We start from the raw sequence: 23969 nt of genomic DNA, 5'->3' as shown, positions 1-23969 counted from the left end.
CTATCCCAGTGCAGTTCTCCACACACCCCTGCACACTATCCCAGTGCAGTTCTTCACACACCCCTGCACGCTATCCCAGTGCAGTTCTTCACACACCCCTGCTCACTATCGCAGTGCAGTTCTCCACACACCCCTGCTCGTTATCCCAGTGCAGTTCTCCACACACCCCTGCACACTATTCTAGTGCATATTCCTTTATCCGTAAATACGGATCAGCCTCTAATAACGAGTTTGGCTTTTGGTTGTGTATTCACGTGTTCTTTTGCACGTGCCTGGACTGTATTCTGCATGTGTGTGCCCTCACTCAGCACACTCCTTGCATATGTTCTTTCGCACACTGCTCCATGACACACTCACAGACACAACCACTGACCACAGCTCAAGAGATGGAAAGGAGGCACTTGACGAGGCGCTGCTGTGTGCAGGGAATGATAGACCTGTGACCCCGAGCGTGCACGTGGTGACTGTGGCCAGGGAACGGGCTGCCTCCTGATGGCAGTGAGGTCCATGGGCTCTTGAGTTGGTTGATAGCTAAGGAAGCTCTGGTGGCCTAGTGGTAAGAAGCTGAGCCTGCAATCCCAAAGGCACAGGTTTGAATCCAGCAGCTGCACTGTGGGAGAAAGGGGCTGTCTCCTCCCATGCAGTTTACTGCTTCTGAAAATCCACTGGAGGGTCGGCTGTGAGTTGGTTCTAACTCAGTGCATACAAGAACAAGGGTGACCTCCAGCCTGTTTGATGGGTTCCTGCCACTGTGCCCTGTCCTTCCCTGGGCCCCATCCTTACTGCCTCGTGAGCTCCCTGAGAGTGGTCACCTTGGTCCCCACTGCTTCCTGGGGTGGGACAGGCGCTCATATACATGACAGTGCACCCCACCCTGGCTGAACACCCTGGGAAGCACCGTTTCAGCTTGGACTCTGAGCCTAGTTGGAGCCATCCTGGAGAATTTATATCCGGAGATTACGGTGACCTGTCTTCCTCTGGGCAAAAGGCTTGGCTTTTGGATTAGCTGGACACCTCCATGCTGGCTCGGGCACCTGTCAGTCATTGCCGTTGACCCTGCACTGCCTCACAGCTGACCCTCTAGATTTTCAGAGGCTTTACACCACATGAGAGGGGATGTTGTTGTTGTTGTTGTTATGTGCCTTCAAGTCGCCTGTGACTCATAGCGACCCTGTGTACAACAACCCTAAACCCTGCTCTGTCCTGTGCCAGTCTCACTGTCTCCGACACACCCACCCCGATTACCCCAGTCACTGAATGAATCTACTTCATAGAAGGTCTTCCCTCTCCTGTGCTGTCCCTCCACCCTCCAAGCATGACGTTCCTCTCCAAGGACTGGGCCCTTCTTGCAGCATGTCCCAAGTATGTGAGACGTAGCTTCAGAATCCTTGCCTCCAAGGAGCAGCCTGGTTTAACCCTCTCCAGGACAGACCACATCTTTATTGCTTCTAATTGATTTCCCACTAGAAAAAGGACCCATGCTTGTTTTTTCACTTGTCAAGATTGTTTTAATCTTAGAAGCCACACATAAACATTGCAGAAAGTCTGGCTGCAATAAAACCTGAAAAAGCTAGAAGCTTTAGAAGGCAGAAACCTGTCAGAGAAGGAAAGCGCAAATATTTTCCTTTGAAATGAGCAACAGAAAAGCCCTGCAGAAAACTTGTGAGGGTCAGAAAAGTGAGGTGACCCTGCTGAATTTGGGGTCTTACAGGTTTCACTCTTAGCAAATGAATTTTCAGTATTATCAAGCCCAGTGGTCAGTTCTCAGCCCCCATCTTCCTGTCTCTCAGCAACAGATAACAGCAGTGACCTTGATCTTGATTTGTTTAAAGAAGAGGACAATGGGGTGATGGTGCACTAAGGGCAATAAGGAGGGAGCAGGAGATGGGACCAAGATGTCAGTAGGGCCACGTGGCTGAAGAACTGAGGACTCACTCCACAGGGTAACTATTTGAATGGTTTCCGTAGCTTCTGTCTTCATGGCTTACATGCAGATATAGTGAGGGGCCCACAGTATAAAAGAACTTTCCAGTTTCTCGCCCAGTGCCTGGCCCCAGTGGGAAGTCGGGAATGAAGTCTCAGCTGGTCCTGTGCTGTGGGCTTCCAATGACCTATTGACACTGGTCCTTTTACAGCAAATACAACCAAACAATACAAACCCATGTACTGATTTCTCCCACTGGGAAACATCTCAAAACTCATTGGCATCAAGTCAGAACTGACTCATAGCTGACCCTCCAGTGAGTTTTCAGAGGCTGAAGATCACACAGGAGCAGGTGACCCATTTTTCTCCCGAAGAGCAGCTAGTGGATTTGAACTGCGTGCCTTTGGGTTAGCAACGTGACTCCCTCCCTATCCACTGGGCCACCCTAGAGTCACATATTTATTTCATGACTTTTATTTTTCCTTTCGCTAGCCATAAATGTTCATGGGTTTTAAAAGGAAACAAAAAATAATTTAATGTCTTGTTTACTATAAAATAAAATTAAAACCTGCTACTCCCCCCATCCCACTTCCCAAAGGTAACATAGTGAACTACTTGGGTGTTTTTATTTTAGACCTTTTTTCTCTAGGCATTCAATGGTTAGTGAGGCGCCAAACATTTATTGAGCATCTACTCCGTGCTACGCCTTCTCTCAGGAACGAAGCAAATAGCAGTGAGCGAAACACAGCATCCCTGGGGACAGTGCATTCAAACAGTAAACACGCAAGAAACACATACATGTAGAGCTTTTTATAAAAACAAAATGAGATTCTATATAAAATTATTTAATGTTCATCCAGTTTAGAAAATCAGAAAAATACCCAAAATAGAAGAGGATAAAAGAAGGGAGAAAAAAATTCCATGAGCTTTAGATGCTTGATCCAAAGAATATATATTATGCATATATAATCTAGGCAATGCATTTCTAATTTGTATATTATCTTACAGTTGCTGATATCCATGTATATGCATATATTATGTGTATTTCTAAACTTAAGGGGAAACTTATCTGAAAATTATACATGTAGTTGTATGTATATTTTGCATGCATAAAGCTCGTTGCTGACCAGAGCTGCACTGGTCTCTGGAGGCCTCGTTGGTAGGGAGTTGTGCTCCCAACCCCCAAAATGGCACTTTTCTGGCTGTTCGAGTCCACCAGCTGCTTCTCTGGAAGAAGATAGTCGGTCTCCTCTTTGTGATTGATTTCCAGCCACCCGCAAACCCACTGCAAGGTCAGCTGTAAGTCGATTCTAACTCAGTAACAATAAAATGTTGAGAGTAAATCCTGTGGGAAGATTCTGTCCAACTAGACCTTTAGACTAGGCCACCAGGCTCCCTATAAATAAAATTGTTAGGTGCTATCAGGTCAACTGCAACTCCTAGAAACCCTCTGGAAAATGGACTAGAACTTCACCCCGTCTTGTGTCAGCCTCATCATCTGGTGTGGTTCTTCTATGCTGTTGAGTTGAGTACCACTCAGAGTGACCCTGCCCTATTCTGTGCCCTTCTCCTCACCTCCAGCACGCTCGAGCCCATTGCTGTGGTCGCTGTGTCAGTCTATCTTGTTGAGAGTCTTCCTCTCTTTTGTTGACTCCCCTACCTTCCAAGTATGACGTTCCTTTCCAAATAATAACCCCTCCTAACAACATGCCCGAAGTATGTGAGATGAAGCTTTTCCATTCTTGCCTCCAAAAACACTATGGCTACACTTTTCTCCAAGATCTGTTTTTGACAGGGTGTGGGATATTCAGTAATCTCCAAAACCACAACCCAGAGACATCAGTAATTGTTCTGCCATCCTTATTCATTGTCCAGCTCTAAGATGCTTACTTATTTTGCAAGGGGTTGAAAAAGACCAGGGCCTGAATTAGCTGCACCTTAGTCTTCAAACTGACATCATTGCACCTCAGTACTTGGGAGAAATCTCTGATGGCTGACTTTCCCATTTGAACATATCTTGATTTCTTGACAGCTAATGCTAAAGACGTTGATTTTGGATCTCAGTCAGACAAAATCATTGACCGTTTCAGTCTTTCCTCCATCTGTCATGACGTTGCTTATCGGTCCAGTGGTAAGGATTTTTGTCTTGTTGTTGAGCTATAATCCATATTGAAGCTTATTGTCTTTGTTTTTCTATAGCAAGCACTTCAAGGCTTTTTTACTTTCAGCAAGCAAAGTTGTGTCATCTGCATAACAGGTTGTTGATGAGTTTTTCTCCTATCCTGATGCCACAACCTTCTTCATAGAGTCCAGCTTCTTGAATAATTTCCTTAGCATACAGATGGAATAGGTATGGAGAAAGGATCCAGTTCTGACACACTGTTTCATTGACTTTAAACCATGCAGTGTACCTAATGTTCAGACAACAGCTTTTTGATCTAGGTTTCTTAGGGGTATAATCAGCTGTCTATCTGTTGCTTGTGTTGGGGGAGTGTGTTCTGTATTGTTGCCCTTACTAGTTTAGATATGTATATACCTGCTCATTTATCATCTGATGTCATGGTACAGCCCTTGTCTGTCCGATGCTGTACAAAAGTAGAGCTCCCAGATTAAGACAGATTAGGATGAAGGATTGGTCATCCACTTCTGAAACAATCGCTGTTAGAAAAATATCATCTTGTTGTTGTTGTTGTTAAGTACCATAGAGTCAGAAACAACCCATAGCTGACCCTCTAGTGAGTTTTCAAAAGCAGTAAACCTCACTGGGTGGGAATTGCCCATTTTTCTCCCGTGGAGCAGTGGTAGATTCAAACTCTGTTCCTTCAGGTTGCCACCATAGCTCTTTACCAATAGGCCACCAGAGCGCCCGTCATCTTGTTAGGTGTCTTCAATTACATATATACTATATAACTATGGGATTGTATTATATATGTATTTCAAACATACAGCATAAAATAGTTTATAGTTTTACATAGTCATGATCCTGCTGAAAATAGTTTTTCCTTTATCTTAGAAGTGATGCATACTTTATTGCAAAAGAAAAACAGAAACTATAAATAAGAGCAAATTCCTTGTAAATCTCCTCAAATTAATCATTATTAATCCTTAATATCCTATATCACTTAAAAAATCGTTTGAGTTCACAGGACTATATCTCTTGGGACCAGCATTGTAGTCGTCAGCATAGATAGCCCCACATCAGCCGTCCCAGGCTTTCAGTGCCAGCTAGTTGTCCTGGATGGAAGCTTAACCGTCATATGGGATTCCTCAGACTGTCCCCAGCCAGCTTCTTTTCTGTGGATGCTAAATTATTTTTCGCTTTGATAAGACTATCTGAATGAATGAAGATAAATATTTGCACATATCCTTAGTGGCTTGATGGTATGATTTTTAAAAATACATAGTTTTCCTTCTCATTATGTTTTAACTACATCAAAATATTGATTGTACTTATCTTTGATGGTATTATATAAGGCTTAGGTTTTGTTTTTATGCTTTTTTTGTTTTCTCTAAACGTTTTACAATGAACTTCTTTATTTGCATAATCACAATACTATTTAAAATTGTATCATAAAGATTGCTATATTTCTATGGTTTTGCTGGGGAGAGCTTTTCGTGACTTCTGGTAATACCATGTAGGGGATATACTACGGGTCCCTTAACGGTTCTCTTATCATTGACCATTTGGGCTCATTTCTGACTTCTTGAAGATCTGTATGCAGAAAACAGACCTGAATATGAGGTACTAATGGCCTTGAGTGAAGTCCCAAAAAGCTAGTGAGCAGTTGTCACACCTTTGGTACATCTTGCCAAACTGCTCTGTGGAGTTTTCATAGCCGTGGCCTTTCAGAAGCAGGTTCTAGGCCTTGCTTTAATACTGCTGGGTGGTTTGAACTGCCAACCTTGAGGTGAGAAGCCCTGCACAAACCATTTGCACAATCCTTGCGCAGTGTAAGATGTTCTGTCTCCACGCCCACCGGCAGCCTGCAGTCACCCTCTTCTCCTGGGACCTTCCACGCCCCCACATAGCCACTGCCCATGCCTGGAGGCCAGGAATGAGCCAGAAACGAGGTCCTCAATGACGCCACCCCAACCCCAGAGCCACAGGGGTGAATTCTAACACATGCGTTTCCCAGAACCTGCTGAGAAAAAGAAGAGGAGATAGAAGGAACTCTACTGGAGAACGCACACATACACGGATTAAAATAATATTTGGCACTCGCGTCGCACTTTTAAAATTCTTCAAACGCTTTATAAACACTAGCTAATTAATTACACTGCCTAAATCTGGCTGCAGTTGGTGGAGAGTGCTCGAGAGGAGCTAAAAAAATTAAAATTAAAAAATGGGGAGCCAGCACTCCTCAGTGCTAGATTTTATTGTCGCCTTCCTGGGTGTGATTGCAGGCCTCCGGAGGCACCCTGAGAATAGCCCTGCCCCAGCACGCCTCTCGCCTCACTCCGCGACCTGCTCACACCGACTGCTGACTCACAGCTCAGTGTGGGGTTATTGATAAAGATAATAATAACTGCCAGCGATTGCACTCAATCTGTGAGCTGCTCAGCCCTGGCCCCAGGCTTGCACTCTCCTGAAAGTGCCAACTTCAGCCCATTTCACAGGGGAGGAGTGAGGCTAAGAGAGGGGTGTTTGCCCAGGATCACAGAGCCCAGTGCATTCTCTCATTCATTCAGTATCCATTTATCAAAGGATCCCTTTTCACTGCCTGGATCCCTGGGTGGCACAAACAGTTAAGCATTCTGCATCTGAGTGAAAGGTGGACAGTTGAAAGGTGGAACCCATCCAGAGGTGCCTCAGAAGAAAGGCCTGGCAACCTGTTTCCCAAATAGACACAACTTTGAAAGCCTTTTGGAGCATGATTCTACCCCACGCCCAGAATAACCATGAGTCAAATCATCAGAAACTAGTCTTTGGGCGTTATTACATAACTGGGTGATAAACAGGAAGGTTCTGCTCCCGTTTTCTGATGGTTTCTGTTAAGTATTTCATGGGGCAAGGGTTTGGGAACAGTCCATTGTGGATATTACTTACTTGTGGGGGAATATGATGATCAAGAGAAAATTAAATAAAAATAATGTATCTGTGTGATGACCGTAATGAGGCAGGAACCCTTGTCTGGCCAGATGCCCTGTGTGGTCAGTGCTGTGGACCACTGGGTCAGGCAGGCCTCAGAACTAACTACACCTGGTCCCACTTGATAAAGATGGGAGCTGAGCTGGCTGAGTGGGGAGCCTCGTCCTCTGCCCTGGCCCCAGGACCTGCGCTTCTCCAGAGCAGAATTTCCGGTCATTCTGGTCTGTGATGTACTCAGAGGGGATGCTTCTGGCTCACCGCTGTTGACAGCTGCTGTGCTGCCTCTGATGTTGCTGGGCCGGCTGGCCAGCCCCTCCCTGTGTCTGTCACACCTCTGGCCGCCCATTGGATGATGTCTGCCGAGCCCCTGCCTCTGTGGGTGTGGGCTCCTTCCCCAGTCCTGTCAGGAGCAGACTGAAATGCTGAGACTCTGCTCACCTGCCATGAGTGAGAACCAGCCCTCGTGGGTGATTCCTGACCTAGGAGCCAAGATGGGCAGAGCTGAGGAGAGGACAGGAAGGGGGCAGGCGATGTCCAGTGAGGGAACACTGGTGTCTGTGAACCCCTCTTCCCTTGAGTTCTTTCCCTGCTAGTGGGGCCGTGCTAGGCCCATAGGCTTGTGGGAGAATCACCAAGGTCTCTCTCCAGCTCAGGGCGTGTGCTGGAGCCGTGGCTGCTGTGTGAGGCTGAGGTGCCAACACTGGGTCAGGACTTGCCCAGGGTCACAGCACGGGTCAGTGGAGAGCTCAGACTGGGCCCTGGACCACCTGTCTCCCTGCACCCCAGTCCCTATCTGTCGTGCTTATTCTCTTTCCCACTTTCTGTCTCACTCTCTCATTCTGTCTTTGCCTCTCTGGCTCTTTCTGCTTCTCTCTCTTTTCTCTCTGTTTCCCTGGTCTGTCTCTCCCTTCTCACCTTGAACTTTACTTAGTGAAGAATCCAGTCCTAAGCCGTTCTCTCTCCATCCCTGTATCTCACAGCAGTGTCCTCTCATGGTCCTGGCAGTGCCCTCCCCTCGGCCTCTCCGCCGTCCCTATCTCATGTACTCTAAGCAGCCTTTGACATTGGGACCTCACGTTCCTTCCTACCCTGCCTGCCGTGAACCTTGAATGCCTGGATGGGGTCCTGCTTCTGTGTGTCCCACAGGCACCAAGAGTCTGGCCTGCAGGGGCAGCAGCTGAGGCTGATGGTGACGTGTATACTACTCACACTGTTTGTGTAATGACAAGAACAGCCTCTCCTATGCCCAGGTCAGTGCTAAGGGACTTCTATGTGTGACCTCATTTCCTTTTCAGAGCAAGACAGACCGATGGGGTTATTATAACTGCCTCGCAGATAAGGTCATGGACACTATAATGTAAAATTTACACATGAATGAGGGGGCCTGGCCAGGTTTCACATCAGTCTTCTGACTCCAAAGAAGAAGCTCTTGGTGACACTGTCTCTGTTCTGGATGTATTTAATCCTTTCAGGGATTGATCTGGGGTCTTGGTAACTATTTTATAGAAGAAAATGTCAAGGTCAGTGCAGGGATGAACCTAAGGCAGTGTGCACAGCTCCCTCCTGTGAGCCCCCAATTTGATCCTGTCAGTCACCTGACGGGCCTGTAAACCACCAGGTCAAAACTCCAACCAGTCTTCCTGCTTCAGTCCCGTATCCTTCCACGACCCCACCGCCTGGACTAACCTCGGACACTGAGTCTGGCTCCCTGCCTGGGACCTGCTTCCTGGGTCAGGATGGACGTGGGCCCTGAGCTCCTCTTTGAATCCCACATACACGGCTGCCACACACGGGAGCCTTGGTCCAGGCTGAGCCCTCTGTGGGGAGCACCCTCCCCCCCACTTCTTGATAAATCCATATTTGAATCCAGGAGCCTAGGTCAGATGTGATTATTCTTGAGAGGGTTCAAGGTTCCACTCGAGTCAGATTCATCCCTGCACTCTGCCCAGTCATTAACTACAGTGTGCCTCAGTTTCCCCACTGGTCACACAGCCTCACTGTGTAGGTTCTGATGAGGAAACATGAGGTCATACGTGGGGATTGCTGAGCATGGCACCCGGTCATAGTGGTGCTCAGAGTGAAGGTGGGAGCTGAGAAAAGCTGGGTAAATAGATATGCCCCACAAAAGGACTAATGGCCTGTGTCTCCTGCAGGAGTGACCGGTCAGGAGGAGCTGCAGGTGACTCAGCCTGGGACTGCATCAGTCGCAGCCGGAGAGGCGGTCAATCTGTCATGTGTCCTCTCCTCTCCTTTGCCCGTGGGGCCCATCCAGTGGTACAGAGGGGCTGGACCTGATCGGCAGTTAGTCTACAATTTCAGAGGAGGCCTGGACCACATACGCCTCTTCCCCCGAGTGAGAAACCTTACAGATCAAACAAAACAAGGGAACCTGGACTATTCCATCCGCATCAGCAACATCACCCCAGCCGACACCGGCACCTACTTCTGTGTGAAGTTCAGGAAAGGGAGCCCTGATGTGGAGTATAAGTCTGGTCCTGGGACCCGGGTGACTGTGAGTGGTGAGTACAGCATGGGGACCTGCCCTTCGGTGTGACAGCAGCTCAGTACTAACCCCTCTGTTGTCTGAGCGAGCACTCAGTGTCAGGGGTATTGGGGGGCTTGTCTTCTCGCCCGTTTTCATAGATGAGTGAGCTGAGGTTTAGAGGTAATGCTGTTTGCTCAAGACCTCACAGCTGTCATAAGGTGGAGAAAAGTCTGGAAACCTTATCAGTCGGCCTGATACCCTTGCCTTGTCCAACCTGCTTGCACGCTGAGAGGTTAGAGGACGTCCAGTCACAGGACAAACCTTACCCCCAGGCCTGAGATTCTTCACTGCAGCACGGCTGTATCTTCTCCTCTATGCACATCTGCTGAGGCCCCTTTGTGTGCAGCTCTGCTGAGGGCCCATTGTGCATAGCTCTGCTCTGCTATTTGGAAACAGCACAGAGCAAAGCAGACAGAAATCTTTCCTCTGAGCTTCATTTCTCTCCTCCCACTGCTGAGAGGGTTGGGCCAGGGCAGAGGGGATGTGAGTTTCTATTTTTCATACTGAGCAGAAGGACCTGGGAGGCAAAATCTCCGTTTGGATCTGGGAGCGTTGGGTGGGAGACGCTGAGAGGGCTGACTACGCCATGGACTCTGGTAAAACTCATGGAAATGTCCAGATTCTGGATTGTCACCCCCTGAGCACAGAGGGCTCGGAGCCCAGCCCAGTCATCTCACAATGTCCTCATCCCAGAGACCAGCCTCCCGTGTAGTGACTCAGAAGTTACCTGGTCCGTGAAGCAAAGAGGATGTTCATGTTGGGTGTTCTTCCAGAGACCCAGGAACCTTATCCAACTCCTGGATCCTGGAATTTCAACCCCAGAGGACATTTAGATACAGTCCAGTCCTCACTCATAGGTGGGACACCTGAGGCCAGAAGGTGACAGGGTCCTGCACACAGTAACAAGATGAGACAGTGACGGGACCTGGTTCTATGTCACACTCCAGCCTGTGCTGTTCTGACCACAAAAGAGCTTGGCATGCAGTAGGTGCCAAATAAAAGCTCACTGAGCTGAACCAGCATTGCTCAGTTTTATCAGTTTTCCAAAGGTTGAGGATGTCCCTCACATTCAGACCCCAATGCCCGTAGTAGGTAAGTAGAAGGCCTTTCTCAATATAAACCAGATCATCCTGTACTCGCTGCATCAGTATAATAGAGCTGCTTTCTTCTTTAAAGCTCCTCCAATGTCTCATCATATGTAAGTGTCGTGAGTCATTTATTCTGTGGTCAAGTGTGATGGATACTTTGTCCCCAGTCAGGAAGTCCACACAGAGCTGCTCGAGTGACCCGCAGCTGCATTGTCCTACACGAGTGGGGTATCCACTGGGGGCGGCATCCTGGGTTAGAGCACTTGAGAAGTTTAGTTTCCATGGACTGGGCCAAATTCAGCTACTGAGATACCTCCAGCCCAGGACATAGGCGGGGAAGGTAGCTTTTTCTTCATTTTACGGATGTTACAGGTCCAAGCACTTAGGCCCTCAGATGGTCTGTCTCCTTCCCTTACAAAAGCAGCCACAGGAGCAAAAGGTTGATCCTGACTTGCAGCTGCTCACTCCTGGTGGAACGCCCGTCCTCTCTGCCAGGCTGTCTCCCCAGGTGAAGGCCAGGATGAGAAAGGGGCAGGGGACCAGCGAGATCCATCATGTTCCCACGATGCCATTTACCTTTCTACCCAGGACTGGGAGGGAGGGGCATTAACTGTCCTTTACACATGAATGAGCACATAAAGCTCAGAATGGGCACCTGACTGTGGGCAAATAGGGAGCCTGAGATTGGAACCCTAAACTCTGTGACTCCACAGTCCCTGTTCTCTGTGGCACCTGCCCCCCCCCCACATGGTACTTGTCACAGTGTGCAGAGGGCTGTAGTCCTTTCCTTTTAAAATCATGTGTTATCCTGCTTTGCAACACTGAGCATTTAAAAAAGAATCCCATCGTGGAAGAAAGGGGGAGCTTTGTCACCCCGATCACCCAGATAGATCAGGAGATAGAGAACCTGCTCTTCAAAGAGGCTCCTCGGCACGAGCCTTAGTGGCACGGAGGCACCTTTCCTCCTCATTGTTGTGATGTTGATGCTTCTCTGCAGCCGGGGAGCCTGCTCTGTAAAAGGCAGTGCTGATGAACAGAGAGGGGCCCAGGCAACCTCCCCTCCAGAGAATAGGCACCCCCTGCACAGCCCCGAAGGCCAAGGATGCCGAGAGGAGGGCAGCCCCTGGAGGGTGCTGGGGGTCCCGGGTGAGCGAATGTTTATTCTCCAGATGCAGGTTGTCAGGCGCCCAGCATCCTCTGTTTATTGCTGCACAGTAACCGGCCTGGGCGCTGCTGAGGAGGATGGCTGCTCCGGTAATTACTGCAGCCAAGGATCACACAGGGAGAAGGGAGGTTTGCTGAAGGTGGGCATTTGCTCTGCTGATGTCAGAGGAACGAATGCTTGTAGACCACAGGAGAGTCCCACTTGGTCACAGACATCTTATCCCCGAAACCTTCCGTTTTCTCATTTACAAAATGATGCTAATCTTGGAATCCTTTCAGGAGAGTTGAAACTATTTCAGGTCCTTTGGATTAGGCACCCAGGGAGCCCTGGTAGCCTAATGGTAAGAAACTGCACTGTGATCCTAAAAGGCACACAATTCGAATCCACCAGCTGCTCCGTGGGAGAAGAATGGGCAGTCTCCTCCTGTGCGATTAGCTGCCTCTGCAAACCTGCCAGAGGGTCATCTGTGTTCCGACTCAGAGGTACACAACAATAACAACAATATGAGGCACCTAGTACAGAGCTGGCACTCAGACAACCTAGGTATTATTTCAAGTTTGAATGACCTTGCACGACTTGGTTTCTTTACAGAGCCTCAGTTTCCTCAGCTGTAGACTGTGTGGGTAATCACCCCCATCTTTCTGGATACTGTGAGGAATAAAACTCACCTAGTTCACAAACAAAACACATCATTTCCTTCAGGTCACTTCTAACTCGTGGCTGCCCAGTGGACAGATTAGACTCGCCCTATGGGGACGCGCTCTCATTGCGAATGAGCTGGAGTTGACTCATAGCTGACCCTCCAACAGGTTCTCAAGGCTGTAAATCACGTGAGAGGAGACTGCTCATCATTGTCCCATGAAGCTCCTGGTGGATTCGAACCTTCAGAGAGGCATGGCCTTTGGGTTGGAAGCAAAACTTCCTGTGCCCCACATCACCAGAGCTCCCTCTCTGTGGTTTTAAAAAACTCAGCGATGACCGTCCAGCTGGAACTGATTGGTAGCTGACCCTTCTGTGGGTTTTCAGAGGCTGTAATCTGCATTGGAAGAGATTGCACACTTTTCTGTCAGCTGTTGGTGGATTTGAACCGCCTTTGGACTAGCAACATGACCCCCTACAGACTCTGTTGCCAGCGCTCCCCATACGGCTTCCAAGGCTTCGTCTTTACGAAAGCCGAATGCTGCATCTTTCTTCCCCAGACCGAATGTTGAGTTTAAACCACTGACTTTCAGGTTGGCAGATGAGTGCTTACCCCTTGCACTAGCCTAGATCTCAGTAAATGAAGGGTGTTTGATTCTCTCATAACTGATCTTGAGCAAGTCCCTTTTCCCCTTGAACCTGTGAAATGGGGCTGATCATGACCACTGCTCTGGCGTCCCATGGACACATGTGTCTCATGTACTTCATACATGTTGCTAGGAGAGGCTGTTCCTTGGAAGGGTGGAGGATAGGCAGAAGAGAGGAAGCCCCTCAACCAGGGGGATTGACACAGTGACTGTAGCAGTGGGCTCGGGTGTGTCAGAGACGGTGAGGATGGCTCAGGACCGGACAGGGTGCAGATCTGTTCTTCACAGGGTTGATACGGGTCATAGTCAACTTGCCAGCACCCAACACCACCAACACTTGGGTTCTCTGAGGATTGGAGAGGATATGCATATGCCCTTGTTGCTGTTCTGTCCCATAGAGTCAGAACCAACCCTCCAGTGGGTTTTCACACAGGAGGAGACTGCCTGTCCTTCTGCTGCGGAGCAGCTGGTGGCCTTGAACTGTGTGCCTTCTGGATTGCAGCGCAGCCGCTAGGCCAGATGCTCCCTAATATGTCCTTAGATTTGCAGTTATTGCTGAGCATGAGTAGTGCAGTGGTTAGGGGAGCGCAGACTGCCCCCCAGCTGACTGGATTCGAATCCCAGCTCTGCCGCTTCCGGACTGTGACCTCGGATGAGTTGTACTGGGCTCTGTGTCCTCACATGTCAGCTCTGGTTCCAGTCTTCTGGAGAGGCTGGGATCATTCAAAGAGTGAGGTGTTTAAAATGGTACCTGAGGTACAGGAAATTCCCAATAACTTTAAGTTCTGAATGTTGTGCCAAAAGCCATTGGACCTTGGACAGGTCACTTTTCCAGGTTATATTGTAAATGAGGTTTGGGGTGAGAGTTCACTAGCTTTAGTGGTTTCGTTCTTGGCTCCTCATTAAAATCATCCAGAGCACTTTGAAAAACAAATCCCAAGACTCAGGTCCTGTCACGGAAATTCTGATTCGGATGGTTTGGAGTGGGCCTAGGCATCTAAACTTTGCAGTAACTCCAGATGATTCCATCCACAGGCAGGGCTGAGGGCTCGTGAGCTGCCTGTGCTCTGGGGTCACGAGAGATTTCCTGTCAGGGCAGGTTCCCCATGGTTCTGGGCCTCAGAACAGCTTTCAAGGGGGTGTGTGTCCTTCAGAATAGGCCATGGCAGTGACAGCTCTTTGGGGACCTGAGAAAGTAGGCCCCAGCATGTGGCACGGACACCTCATTCATAGACATACCTCAGGACCCGAGAAGGGGCTCCCCACATGCTCTGTCCACCAAGAGTGAACACCAAAACAAAGCTGGGTTCTGATTCGAGTTCATTGCTGGGGAGCCTTCCCATCTTCAAACATATTTGTGTCTGAATAGAATGTGACATTTCCGTCACGGGACCCTCCCTGCCTCAGTGTGGCTGTGGAGAGCCCACTTAGCACATACCCAGCTTCTGTGCGGAGCTGGTCGAGTGGAAGACGCCCGCCATCTTTGTGTTTTGAAAATCCATCCACCAAACTTTGCTTCCTGAGGGGATTATTTTAAAAGAGGAGAAATAGAATTTGATGGTTTTCACTGCTATTTTAAATTTTGTTTTCTTCGTTTGGCAGCATTTGGGAGAGAATTTGGGGTGCTTTGCTGTTTGTTCTATGCTTTTGTTTTGCTTCTTATTGCCTCAGGAGTCACTCAGTTGTTTAAAAACTCTCAGTGATCATCTCTTACCATCCAAATAATATTGTTGTTGTTATTGTGTTGTTATTATTGTTATGTGCCATCAAGTCACCTGCAACTCATAGCGACCCATTGTACAACAGCTCTGAACCCTGCTCTATCCTGAGCCAACCTTATTATCTCTACACAGCTACCCCCATTACCCCAGTCACTGAATCAGTCCATCTCATTGAAAGTCTTCCTCTCTTGTGTTGTCCCTACACCTTCCCAAGCATTATGTCCCTCTCCAAGGACTGATCCCTCCTTGCAAAATGTCCATTGTATGTCAGACGGAGGTTCAGAATCCTTGCTTCCAAGGAACAGCCTGGTTTTATCCTCTCCAAGACATACCTGTTTGTTCTCTTAGCAGCCCATGGTATATTCAATACTCTTCTCCAACACCACAGCTCAAAGGTATCAATTTTCCTTCTGTCATCCCGAGTCATTGTCCAGGTTTCTGATGCATAGCACATGATTGTGAAGACCATGGCCAGGATCAGGCGCACCTTAGTCTCCAGATTAACACAACTCCAACCCACAGGCACTCTTAGAACAACAGAATGGAAACCTGCCATTCCACATTATCTCTGCTGTAGGTGGGCTTGTTGTTAATAGCAGTCATTGCATCAGTCCATCTTGTTAAGGGTCTTCTCTTTCACTGACCCTTCTCCAACCATGTGGTCCTTCTCCCAGGCCGAGCTTCTCCTGATAACTTTATCCCAAGTATCACAATGGTACTTCCAGAGCGGCTACACCCACCAGGCTCTTGTAGACACACAACTTCTGCTCTTACCAAGTTGATGTTTCATCCACTTCTTACAGAAACAGACGCTGAGGCTCAGAAAGACAGAGCACAGATGCATTAAAATTAAGTCAGGCCTGGTGTGGGCTCTGTGTGTCCTTGGCCAGCCAGCACACGCCTTGTCGGAGCCCAGCCAGTCAATGGGGTGCTTGTTGAACTGGCCCACCAGGCTGGAGGGAGGATAAAGAAGCTGGAGTCTGATAGCCCAGTTTCAGGGCCCAGGCTGGTGGTGGTGTTAGGTGCTGTTGGGTCAAGTCTGACTCTTAGTGACCCTGTAAACAACTGATCTGAACCTTCTCTTAGCCTACACCACTTCACAATTTCTAACTAGCTTCTTGTTCCAGTCACTATATCCATCTATCTTGTTGAAAGTCTTCCTCTCTTGGTCTGACCCTCAATCAGTGTTCACATCTCACCCTCCTTTGCTGTGCTTTAAAGTGTTGCTGCATGAGCATTTAGAGGGAAGTTAAATATTCACAAATGCAAATATTTGTAATATTTGCTGCTTGGTGACTCTACAGAAATATGGGTAATAATTAACAGCTTGGAGACCCCAGATATGCGGTAAGGACGTGCCCTCTGGGAAGAATGGCCCTCCTCCTAATTCTCTGCTTCCTGGATATGTTTAGGGCACTGGAAGTGCTTCTGGCTTTGTCTCCTCTTATTTGCTTCTCTTGAATTTAGAAATGAGCCTCTTGAGACTTTTTCAGCACCCAATAACTTTTGGTTTTCACCTAAAAAGACCACCTCCCACTCAGAGAAGCAGACCCCTTTTCCCTCCTTTCAGATCTTGGTTCGGCACAGGTTAGGCCCTGCCGGAATATTGGGAATGAATGCAGAATTGGGAGTAAATGAGTAAAGACCTGAAGGAGAGGGGAACCTGGAAAGAAAGAAAATGTAGGTTAGAGATAAGTGTTTGCCTGTTTAGGCACCGTCTGTGGTTTGTCCAGAGTAAAAATGTTGGCATGACTTCATTTGATCTTCACCAGCGCTGGAAGGGGAAGGCATCTGGCCCTACTTTTTACAGGTGGGGAAGCTGGGACATGCTGCATCCAGGCCACCAGTGGACTGGTCATTGTGGATCATGGTGGTCCCGCTCTGCCACTTCTGCATTTACTTCTGTAAATGTGATTCTTTGAGATGGGAAGGCTTCCAGGTGAGGCCAGCTAGGATTAGTGGATGCAAAGAGTGAGACTGATGAGTAATTTTGTTCCAATGCCCAGATTGGTAGGAAATCACCTGGCTCAGAGAAAAGAAGGTGGAATTTGGACTCTGCCTAGAATTTCCTATCGGCCTCACCCCTGTCTGCCTGTCAGGCCTCTTCACCTCTCTCCCCTCTGCGTCCTGCTCTGTGGGGTGAGGACGGGCCCCTCCCTCCCAGCTGTATTAGCAGGATTAGAGAATAGTCTTCAGGAAGAGTGTCAACAGTGATGTCACACACGTATCGCTCATGGTAACTGTTACAAATGCTCCTTCTTGTAGCCAAGCCCTCTGCCCCTGTGGTATCGGGCCCCTCAACGAGGGCCACCCCTGGGCACAGAGTGAGCTTCACCTGCCAGTCCCATGGCTTCTCCCCTCGAGATGTCACCCTGAAGTGGTTCAAAAATGGGAATGAGCTCCTGATCCACCAGGAAGAGGTGGTCCCGACAGACGACAGTGTCTCCTACAACGTCTCCAGCACAGCTCAGGTGATGCTGACCCAGGACGACGTTCACAGCCAGGTCATCTGTGAGGTGGCCCACACGACCCTGCAGGGCTCTCTCCGCGGGACGGCCAACTTGTCTGAGACCATCCGAGGTAGATGACACTCACACTCAGCCCAGACCCCAGCCTGCTTCCCCCATTCCCACCCTGCTTTTCTCCAGGGCTTAAACTCCCTGGAATCCAACCCCTAATAGTCCCTCCCAGTTACCATCAACCTGCAGTGTGTCAGTCACACTGCTCGACACTTTGACTTAGTTCAGTGACAGCTTCCAGTTGAACTTCTTCCATGGGCTAAGTTTTGTGTTAGGGAGTTTCCTTTCCTTGACCAAAGGCAACAGCCATTTTTTAGCCCCAAGTACAAGCTAAGTCCCTTTGTGCTTGGTGATTATATTGATTTTGCTACAAGTTCCAGTTGCATGAAAGGACATTGTGCTTGTTGATTTCATTTGTTAGGACCCTAATTGAACTGTTGGACCCTGAGCACCTCCTGTGTGCCTGGTCCCTGCCTTGTGATTATATTCATTGTGCAAAGAGGTTACCCTCATACTGCATGCCTGCCACCGCCCCGGGTGTCTCCTTTGTCACAATGGTGGGAGCTCCCCGCTCTCAAGCCCCCTCTGTGATCTGTGTGTTCCTGAAGGTCAGAGCTTCTGCTCTGTGCTCTTTCAGTTCCGCCCACCTTGGAAGTTACACAACTGCCCCATGGGAACCAGGTGAACGCCACCTGCCAGGTGAAGAAGTTCTACCCCAAAAGCCTAAACTTGACCTGGTTGGAGAATGGAAATGTGTCCCGAGCACATTCCGCCTCGATCCTCACCGAGGACAAGGATGGGACCTATAACCTGAAGAGCTGGACCCTGGTGAACACATCTGCCCTCAGGGAGCATGTGGTGCTCACCTGCCAGGTGGTGCATGACGGGCAGCCAGCGGTCACCAAGCAGCTGACCCTGACGCGCACAGAGCCGCAGAAGAACGAGAACACAGACACGCCCTCTGGTGAGCCCCGCACTCAACCCTACCTGGCTTTTTAACATAATTTTATATTATTATTATTATTATCTTTATCATTTGAATTTTAAAATAGTCACTCATGCGTCCTGTTGTTGAGTGGTAGCCAGTGGACTTTGACTCGTAGCGAGCCCATGTGACAGTTCAAACTGCCAACCTTTCCATTCACAATCAAGGTTAAACCATGACACTACCAGGCCTCCCTCATTCATTTTATTATAGAGTAAACGAACACAAAACCAAACCCATTGCTGTCGACTTTAAGAGACCATCTAAGACAGGGTAGAATTGCCTCGTAAGATTTCCAACGCTGTAAATCCTTATTGCAGCAGTCTGCCATTACCAGTATCCCTTATAGCAGCAGGTGAGTTCGAACCCCCAACCTTCTGCTTGACAGTTAAGGGCTTAACCATTGTGCTATCAAGGTTCCCTTTAGAGTAATCGAGACATTTGTAAATATAAAGGAAATTAGTTTCCTTCCCTAAGTCCCACTGTTCCACTCTCACTATTGTAAAAGTTTGGCATAAATACTTTCTAGTATATATCTTTATAGATTCCCGCCCAATAAATGAACATCAAAGAAAGAAAGAATGAGAGAAGTCTTGCTCCTTGTTTCTCCCCTAACAATTACTGCATCCCCTGGTCCACAACAGCCCACAGCTCTTCTTGCTCCTGCTAAGCTCTGCCTTGTCTGCCTAACAACACTGCAGACTTGTCCCCGGCTCATGCAAACACTTACTGAATGGCGTGCACGTAGGGTGTTTGCAGCACATACGGTTAATGGTGCAAAGAGCATGCTTGCACGTCTGTCGCTCACATGTGACTATTCTCATAGGGTGAATTCTTGGTTGAGCATTTCTGGTCAAAGGACACATCTATTTAAGGCACATGGACACTATCACATTGTTTTCTAAAAGGACTGTGCTGATATCTTCCCCTAGGGGGTGTGGGGATAACATTTTCTCAGCCCTCTTCCAAACCCTTATCGGTCCTTTTCTCCTCTTTATTCTAAATGGCAGCACCTGGGTGGAGTTCAGTGCCCCATGGTATATTTCACTTCCGGCTGCCAACATGGCTACTGCCTGGCCTGTTATAGAGGCTTTTCATGGATTCGATCAGAGCAATTTCTTTCCTGAATCCATCCTTCAGGGAACATTCAAACCCACTGCATGACAGGCAGTGGGCATGACGGGCATGACGTTGACCCCAGCTCATGGCAGCCATGTGTGTTAAAGCAGAATTGTTTTCCTTTGAGTTTTCAGGGGCTGATTTTTTTTTGGGAAGTAGAATGCCAAGCCTTTCTTCCAAGGTGCCTCTAGGTGGATTTGACCCTCCACACTTTGATGTAGCAGCCGGGTGTCTAAAACTTTTGGGGTTGGGGGCCCTGTGATTTCATCGATACTTGGTTTTCATGGTCTGAGCACTGCAGTGAAAGACAAGATCTTATTTCCACTCTCCTCTACCTCCATCACAGACTGTTGTGTGGCTTTAGGCAAGAAAAGGGCCCTTCTCTGGGTCTCCATTTATTCCTGACTGCTTCAGATTAGAGTTTCCAGCTTGGAGGGACCATGGTGACTGTGTTGCTCAGTGTTGTAGCTTGAGGGCTTTGCACCTAATAGACACTCAGTAAACACTATTGGAAAAGCCCTGATAACTCGAGGCCGTTGATGGGTGCAAGACTGGCCTAGGGTCATAGAAGTCGTATGGTCACTGGTTTGCAGTCCTGTTTTCTGTGACTCAAGACTTGTGCTCCTGACTGTCACTGGACAGTAATCTAGAATCCTCTGCCTGCCCCAGGGCTGCCAAAGAGCCAAGCCATTGGCCCTGCATTTCCATGCCCCTGCGCCCAGAAATTCTAGGCTTGGCCCTCAGCCCCGGTCTTGGGCAGCTCTGACACTCTGCAGAGCCTGGGGTACCTGCACACATCCCCGCATCACCATGCCTCACCTGTCTTTCTCCTCTCTCTCTTACACCTGAGTGTGACGTAGTTTCAGGTGCATTTGTGCAGCCACAGCGCCTGCACTGGGACTTAGTCCAGATGTGAAGGACCCTGAGTGTCTTTGTTCCTCGGAGGTGAGACTTTTGTCCACATCAGCAGTGAGGATGCCTCTTGGTTGTCAGCAACAGAGGTTTTCCCTTCTGGCGTTTTAGTGTCCTGTCTGGCTGCCCATAAAACGAGCAGGCATAGAGATGTGTGTGCAGGTCCCACAGTGTCACCATGCGGCTGGGGACTTCTGGGAACGCCCAGCCAGATAGATGGTCTCGGCTAATGATATCTGTTGAGTGGTGAAAGGGGGTGGTGGGCTTTCTTCACCCCTGTGTGTACTCTCTGACCATGTAGATTCTGTCCCATGTGATCCCTAGAAAATTCTGACCAGAATAAGAAAATTTTTATCGCGGTGGGCGTCGTGTGTACCTTGCTGGTGGCCCTGGTGATTGCAGCCCTTTACCTCCTCCGAGTGCGACAGAAGAAAGGTGCGTGCATCTCCCTCCTTCCGCCTGGCCATCCCTGATGGCGTTGCCCGGGCTGTCCTTCCAGAGGGAGAGGCCACTGGAGTGGCCATAAGTACATCCAGTTATTTCAACCAGAAGACCAGTGTCAAGTTTGATAATACAGCAGCTCCAGCAGGTTCCAGCTGGATTGATAACTCCCACGGCCTTCAGCTCATAGTTGTAAAATGATGACATGTCTTCCCAGGGTGAAGGGGTGCCTCTTGAGGGGAGATGGATTTGCCCGGGTGTCCCAGGTGGCCCGGGAGGATAAAATGGCAGACAGTCTTAATATCTGCTCTAGGAGTCAGGACTGTGTGGGAGCAATGGGTCTCCTTTCCAGAAAACCCCCCTCACAGAGCGAAGAGAGTAGCTTCTGACTCTGAGTGAGGACAGTGCAGGTTTGAATCCCCCTGTCTGAGTGGGCGAGTAGGAGTGTGAAGGGTAGGAGGGCGTGTTAGCTATGAAACAGGCTCTGACTTGGGAGTCACACAAACCAAGTTCCAAGCTTTTGCTTAATGCCCTGAACAATCAGTCTGGCCTCCCTGGGTCTCAGTTACTGCATCTGTAAAATGGGTATAACTGTGTCTACCTCCGGAGATAATCTGGACAACCAAACACAGCCCTGAGTGTTAGCAGGCTTGACACATTCTGAGCCTGCACTAAACATGTGTTCTCTCTCTGACTCTTGAGGAGACGGTTTTAAGGAACTCCTAAGATTTTGATTACAAGAGAGAGAAGTACATTTCCCATCTTTGGAGAACTGCACACACCTGTGGATAAAATTTGGTTTCTTTTTATCATTGTCGATCTGGTTTTCTTTTGTAAATGCCATTTGTGACCCACTGTGTGTCACGAAGTGAAAAAGGTTGTCCCGAGATGATCTTTTATCCCTGGACGGACAAATTTGCACAGCAGACTACAGCCCGTCGCCCTGTCTCTCGCTTCCCTCCTTTAAGAGAGGCTGAATGCACACTCTGCTCTTAGATACTGGCTGAACCTCGAGTGCTTGTATTCATCACAGCCGGAAGCTGCAAGGTGTTCCCGCAGGAGATGCGCTGAGTGCTTCCTCTGAAGCGCCGTCTCCTGAGGAAGACTCTCCTTGCGTAGGGAAGCCAGGTCGCTTACCCACCAGGGTGACAAGTCAGTCCCTCTTGACGGAGCCCTCACAGATGTCACTGTTGAAACTCTTTCCTGAAGCCCATCCATCTTGACTGACATGGGATCTTATTATATTGGGGCGTCAGAGTCCCAGAGCTCCAGAACAAAGGCTTGGGGAGCTGCAGACACAACCCTGATTGGCATACATGGGCTAGAGTGGCAATAAATGGCCAGCCCCACTCAGCTCTTCTGATGCTCTGGGCACTGTCCAGGGGCTTTGTGCATAGTGACTTGGTCCTCACCAGAAAACTCTGAGGTCCCACTTTACAGATGAGAAAATTGAGGCATAAAAAAGTTCTAAAACTTGCCTGGGGCCTCACAGCTGCTCAGTGGTGGAGCCCAGATTCAAACCCTGGCAGTGGGTCTTCAGGGACCATGCATGGGACCCCTCTGACTGCCACCTCCACCCTCATTTTTTTTTCCTTTGCTGGGGTCTGGAGGGGTCCACCCATCCTCTTCCATTCAATAATCATGACATTATTATTGTTGTGTACTGTCAAGTCAGAGCTGACTCATAGCTGGCCCTCCAGTGGGTTTTCAGAGGCAGTTAATTGCGTGGAAAGAGATTACCCATCATTCTCCCACAAAGCAGTTGGTGAATTTGAACCATATGCCTTTGGATTGATAGCGCAGCTCCTTACCACTGAGCCACCAGAGATCCCTTCATTTCTCCACCACAGCTTGCCATCTGCGTAGCCCTGGATAAGTCACTCAAATTGGGGGTGCCTAGCATCACTGACTTCCCCACAGATGACTTGTGCCCCAGTTGCTTGGTGGCTCATGGTCTCCGAGGTCAGGTGCCGAGCTGCAGCCTCCCCACCTGCAACCCACTCGCTCACCTGCATTGCAGCGCCTGCCCGGGCACCAGCTGTGAACCGGGCAGCAGGAATCCTCGCACCCTGGCAGCCTCCAGCCTGTTGGCCTGCGGTGCAGAGCACATTCCAGCGTGCAGGTTGCTTTTTAATTACAGGTTTGCAGTGAAATGGGAGTCAAATGGCTGCTGAACCCCAGAGGCTTCTCCATGGGGTGCCCCATATTACAGGTTTAAAACCTCTGAACCAGATGGGCCTTTCTTCCCTCCCGAGATCCTTTTTTCACACAATAGGGACATGTAGGTAAATGGATGCCAGCTCAGCCCTGCGGGTTCTAGAGGTGCAATGCAGGCGCAGAGGGGGAGACGGCCCACCCAAGGTCACGCAGCGAGTCAGCGGCACAACTAGGACTCAAGTCTGGGGCCCCTGACTCCCAGCCCTGAAATCTTACCCGTTGTGAGGGTCTCAGGCTGGGTGTCGGGCTTGATCTTCTAGGTGTCATTGAGTTGTCCTGCATCTCATGGTGACCCCCGTGGACAATACGATCAGATTATCATGCTTCATGGAGTTTTCATTGGCTTGCTTTTCAGTAGATCACCAGGCCTTTCTTCCCAGTGTGTCAGTCTGGGCGGACTGTCAGGCCTCCCTTACATTTGTGGCCGAATCGCTTTGAGGCCCTGACCACGTGGGGCACTTGACCCCTCACAGCCACTTAGGAGTCTGACCTCTGGCAGCTCCCTTGGGTGGGCAAGCAGGGTCCTCCCTGTGGTCTTCCTTTTGGGAGACTGTGGGCCAGTGATTCCTCCCCATGGCCCTGCGGGGAGACACTTGGGAGTGGAGGGGCACGTGATGGAAGACAGTGTGTTCCTGCCTATCTTAAATAACTGGCTTTTCCTTTTCTCTTCCAGCTAAGGGTTCCACTTCTTCTACAAGGTAAGCACATCCTTGGGCTTGAGTGCTTTTCTGGTTTTCAGTTGATTATTGAGAACTCCAAATATCAAAGCACGCTCCACACCACTGCCTCACTTCTGTGCCCTGAAGCATTTTTATCCCGTCACTGCAGTCCCAGAGCTGTTTGTAATGACCACATTGATTTGAGGCTTTACGTTCGTGCCTGTTGTCCCTGATCAGTTCCCATGTGGATGGTAACAGATGACCCCCCAGGTTTTCCGTGCTCCCAAATGCCCCACACC

The 23969-nt window shown here is 49.1% G+C and overlaps 1 protein-coding gene across 1 annotated transcript in view; it reads left to right on the top strand.

Annotated features, from left to right (window-relative positions):
* SIRPA (signal-regulatory protein alpha) overlaps positions 1–23969 on the top strand; it is a 50313-nt gene that overhangs the window by 17784 nt on the left and 8560 nt on the right. Inside the window, exons 2-6 of the mRNA XM_006881392.1 lie at positions 9167–9532; positions 17084–17398; positions 17975–18301; positions 20678–20788; positions 23685–23709. Coding sequence (XP_006881454.1) covers positions 9167–9532; positions 17084–17398; positions 17975–18301; positions 20678–20788; positions 23685–23709 — 1144 coding nt within the window. The remainder of the gene's footprint in view (positions 1–9166; positions 9533–17083; positions 17399–17974; positions 18302–20677; positions 20789–23684; positions 23710–23969) is intronic.

This window comes from Elephantulus edwardii, unplaced genomic scaffold (genome assembly GCF_000299155.1).
Source record: "Elephantulus edwardii isolate Elephantulus edwardi_28Jun2011 unplaced genomic scaffold, EleEdw1.0 scaffold00015, whole genome shotgun sequence".
Classification (NCBI taxonomy): Eukaryota; Metazoa; Chordata; class Mammalia; order Macroscelidea; family Macroscelididae; genus Elephantulus; species Elephantulus edwardii.
Note: the sequence above shows the minus strand (reverse complement) of the source record. Positions and strands in the feature narration are given on the sequence as shown.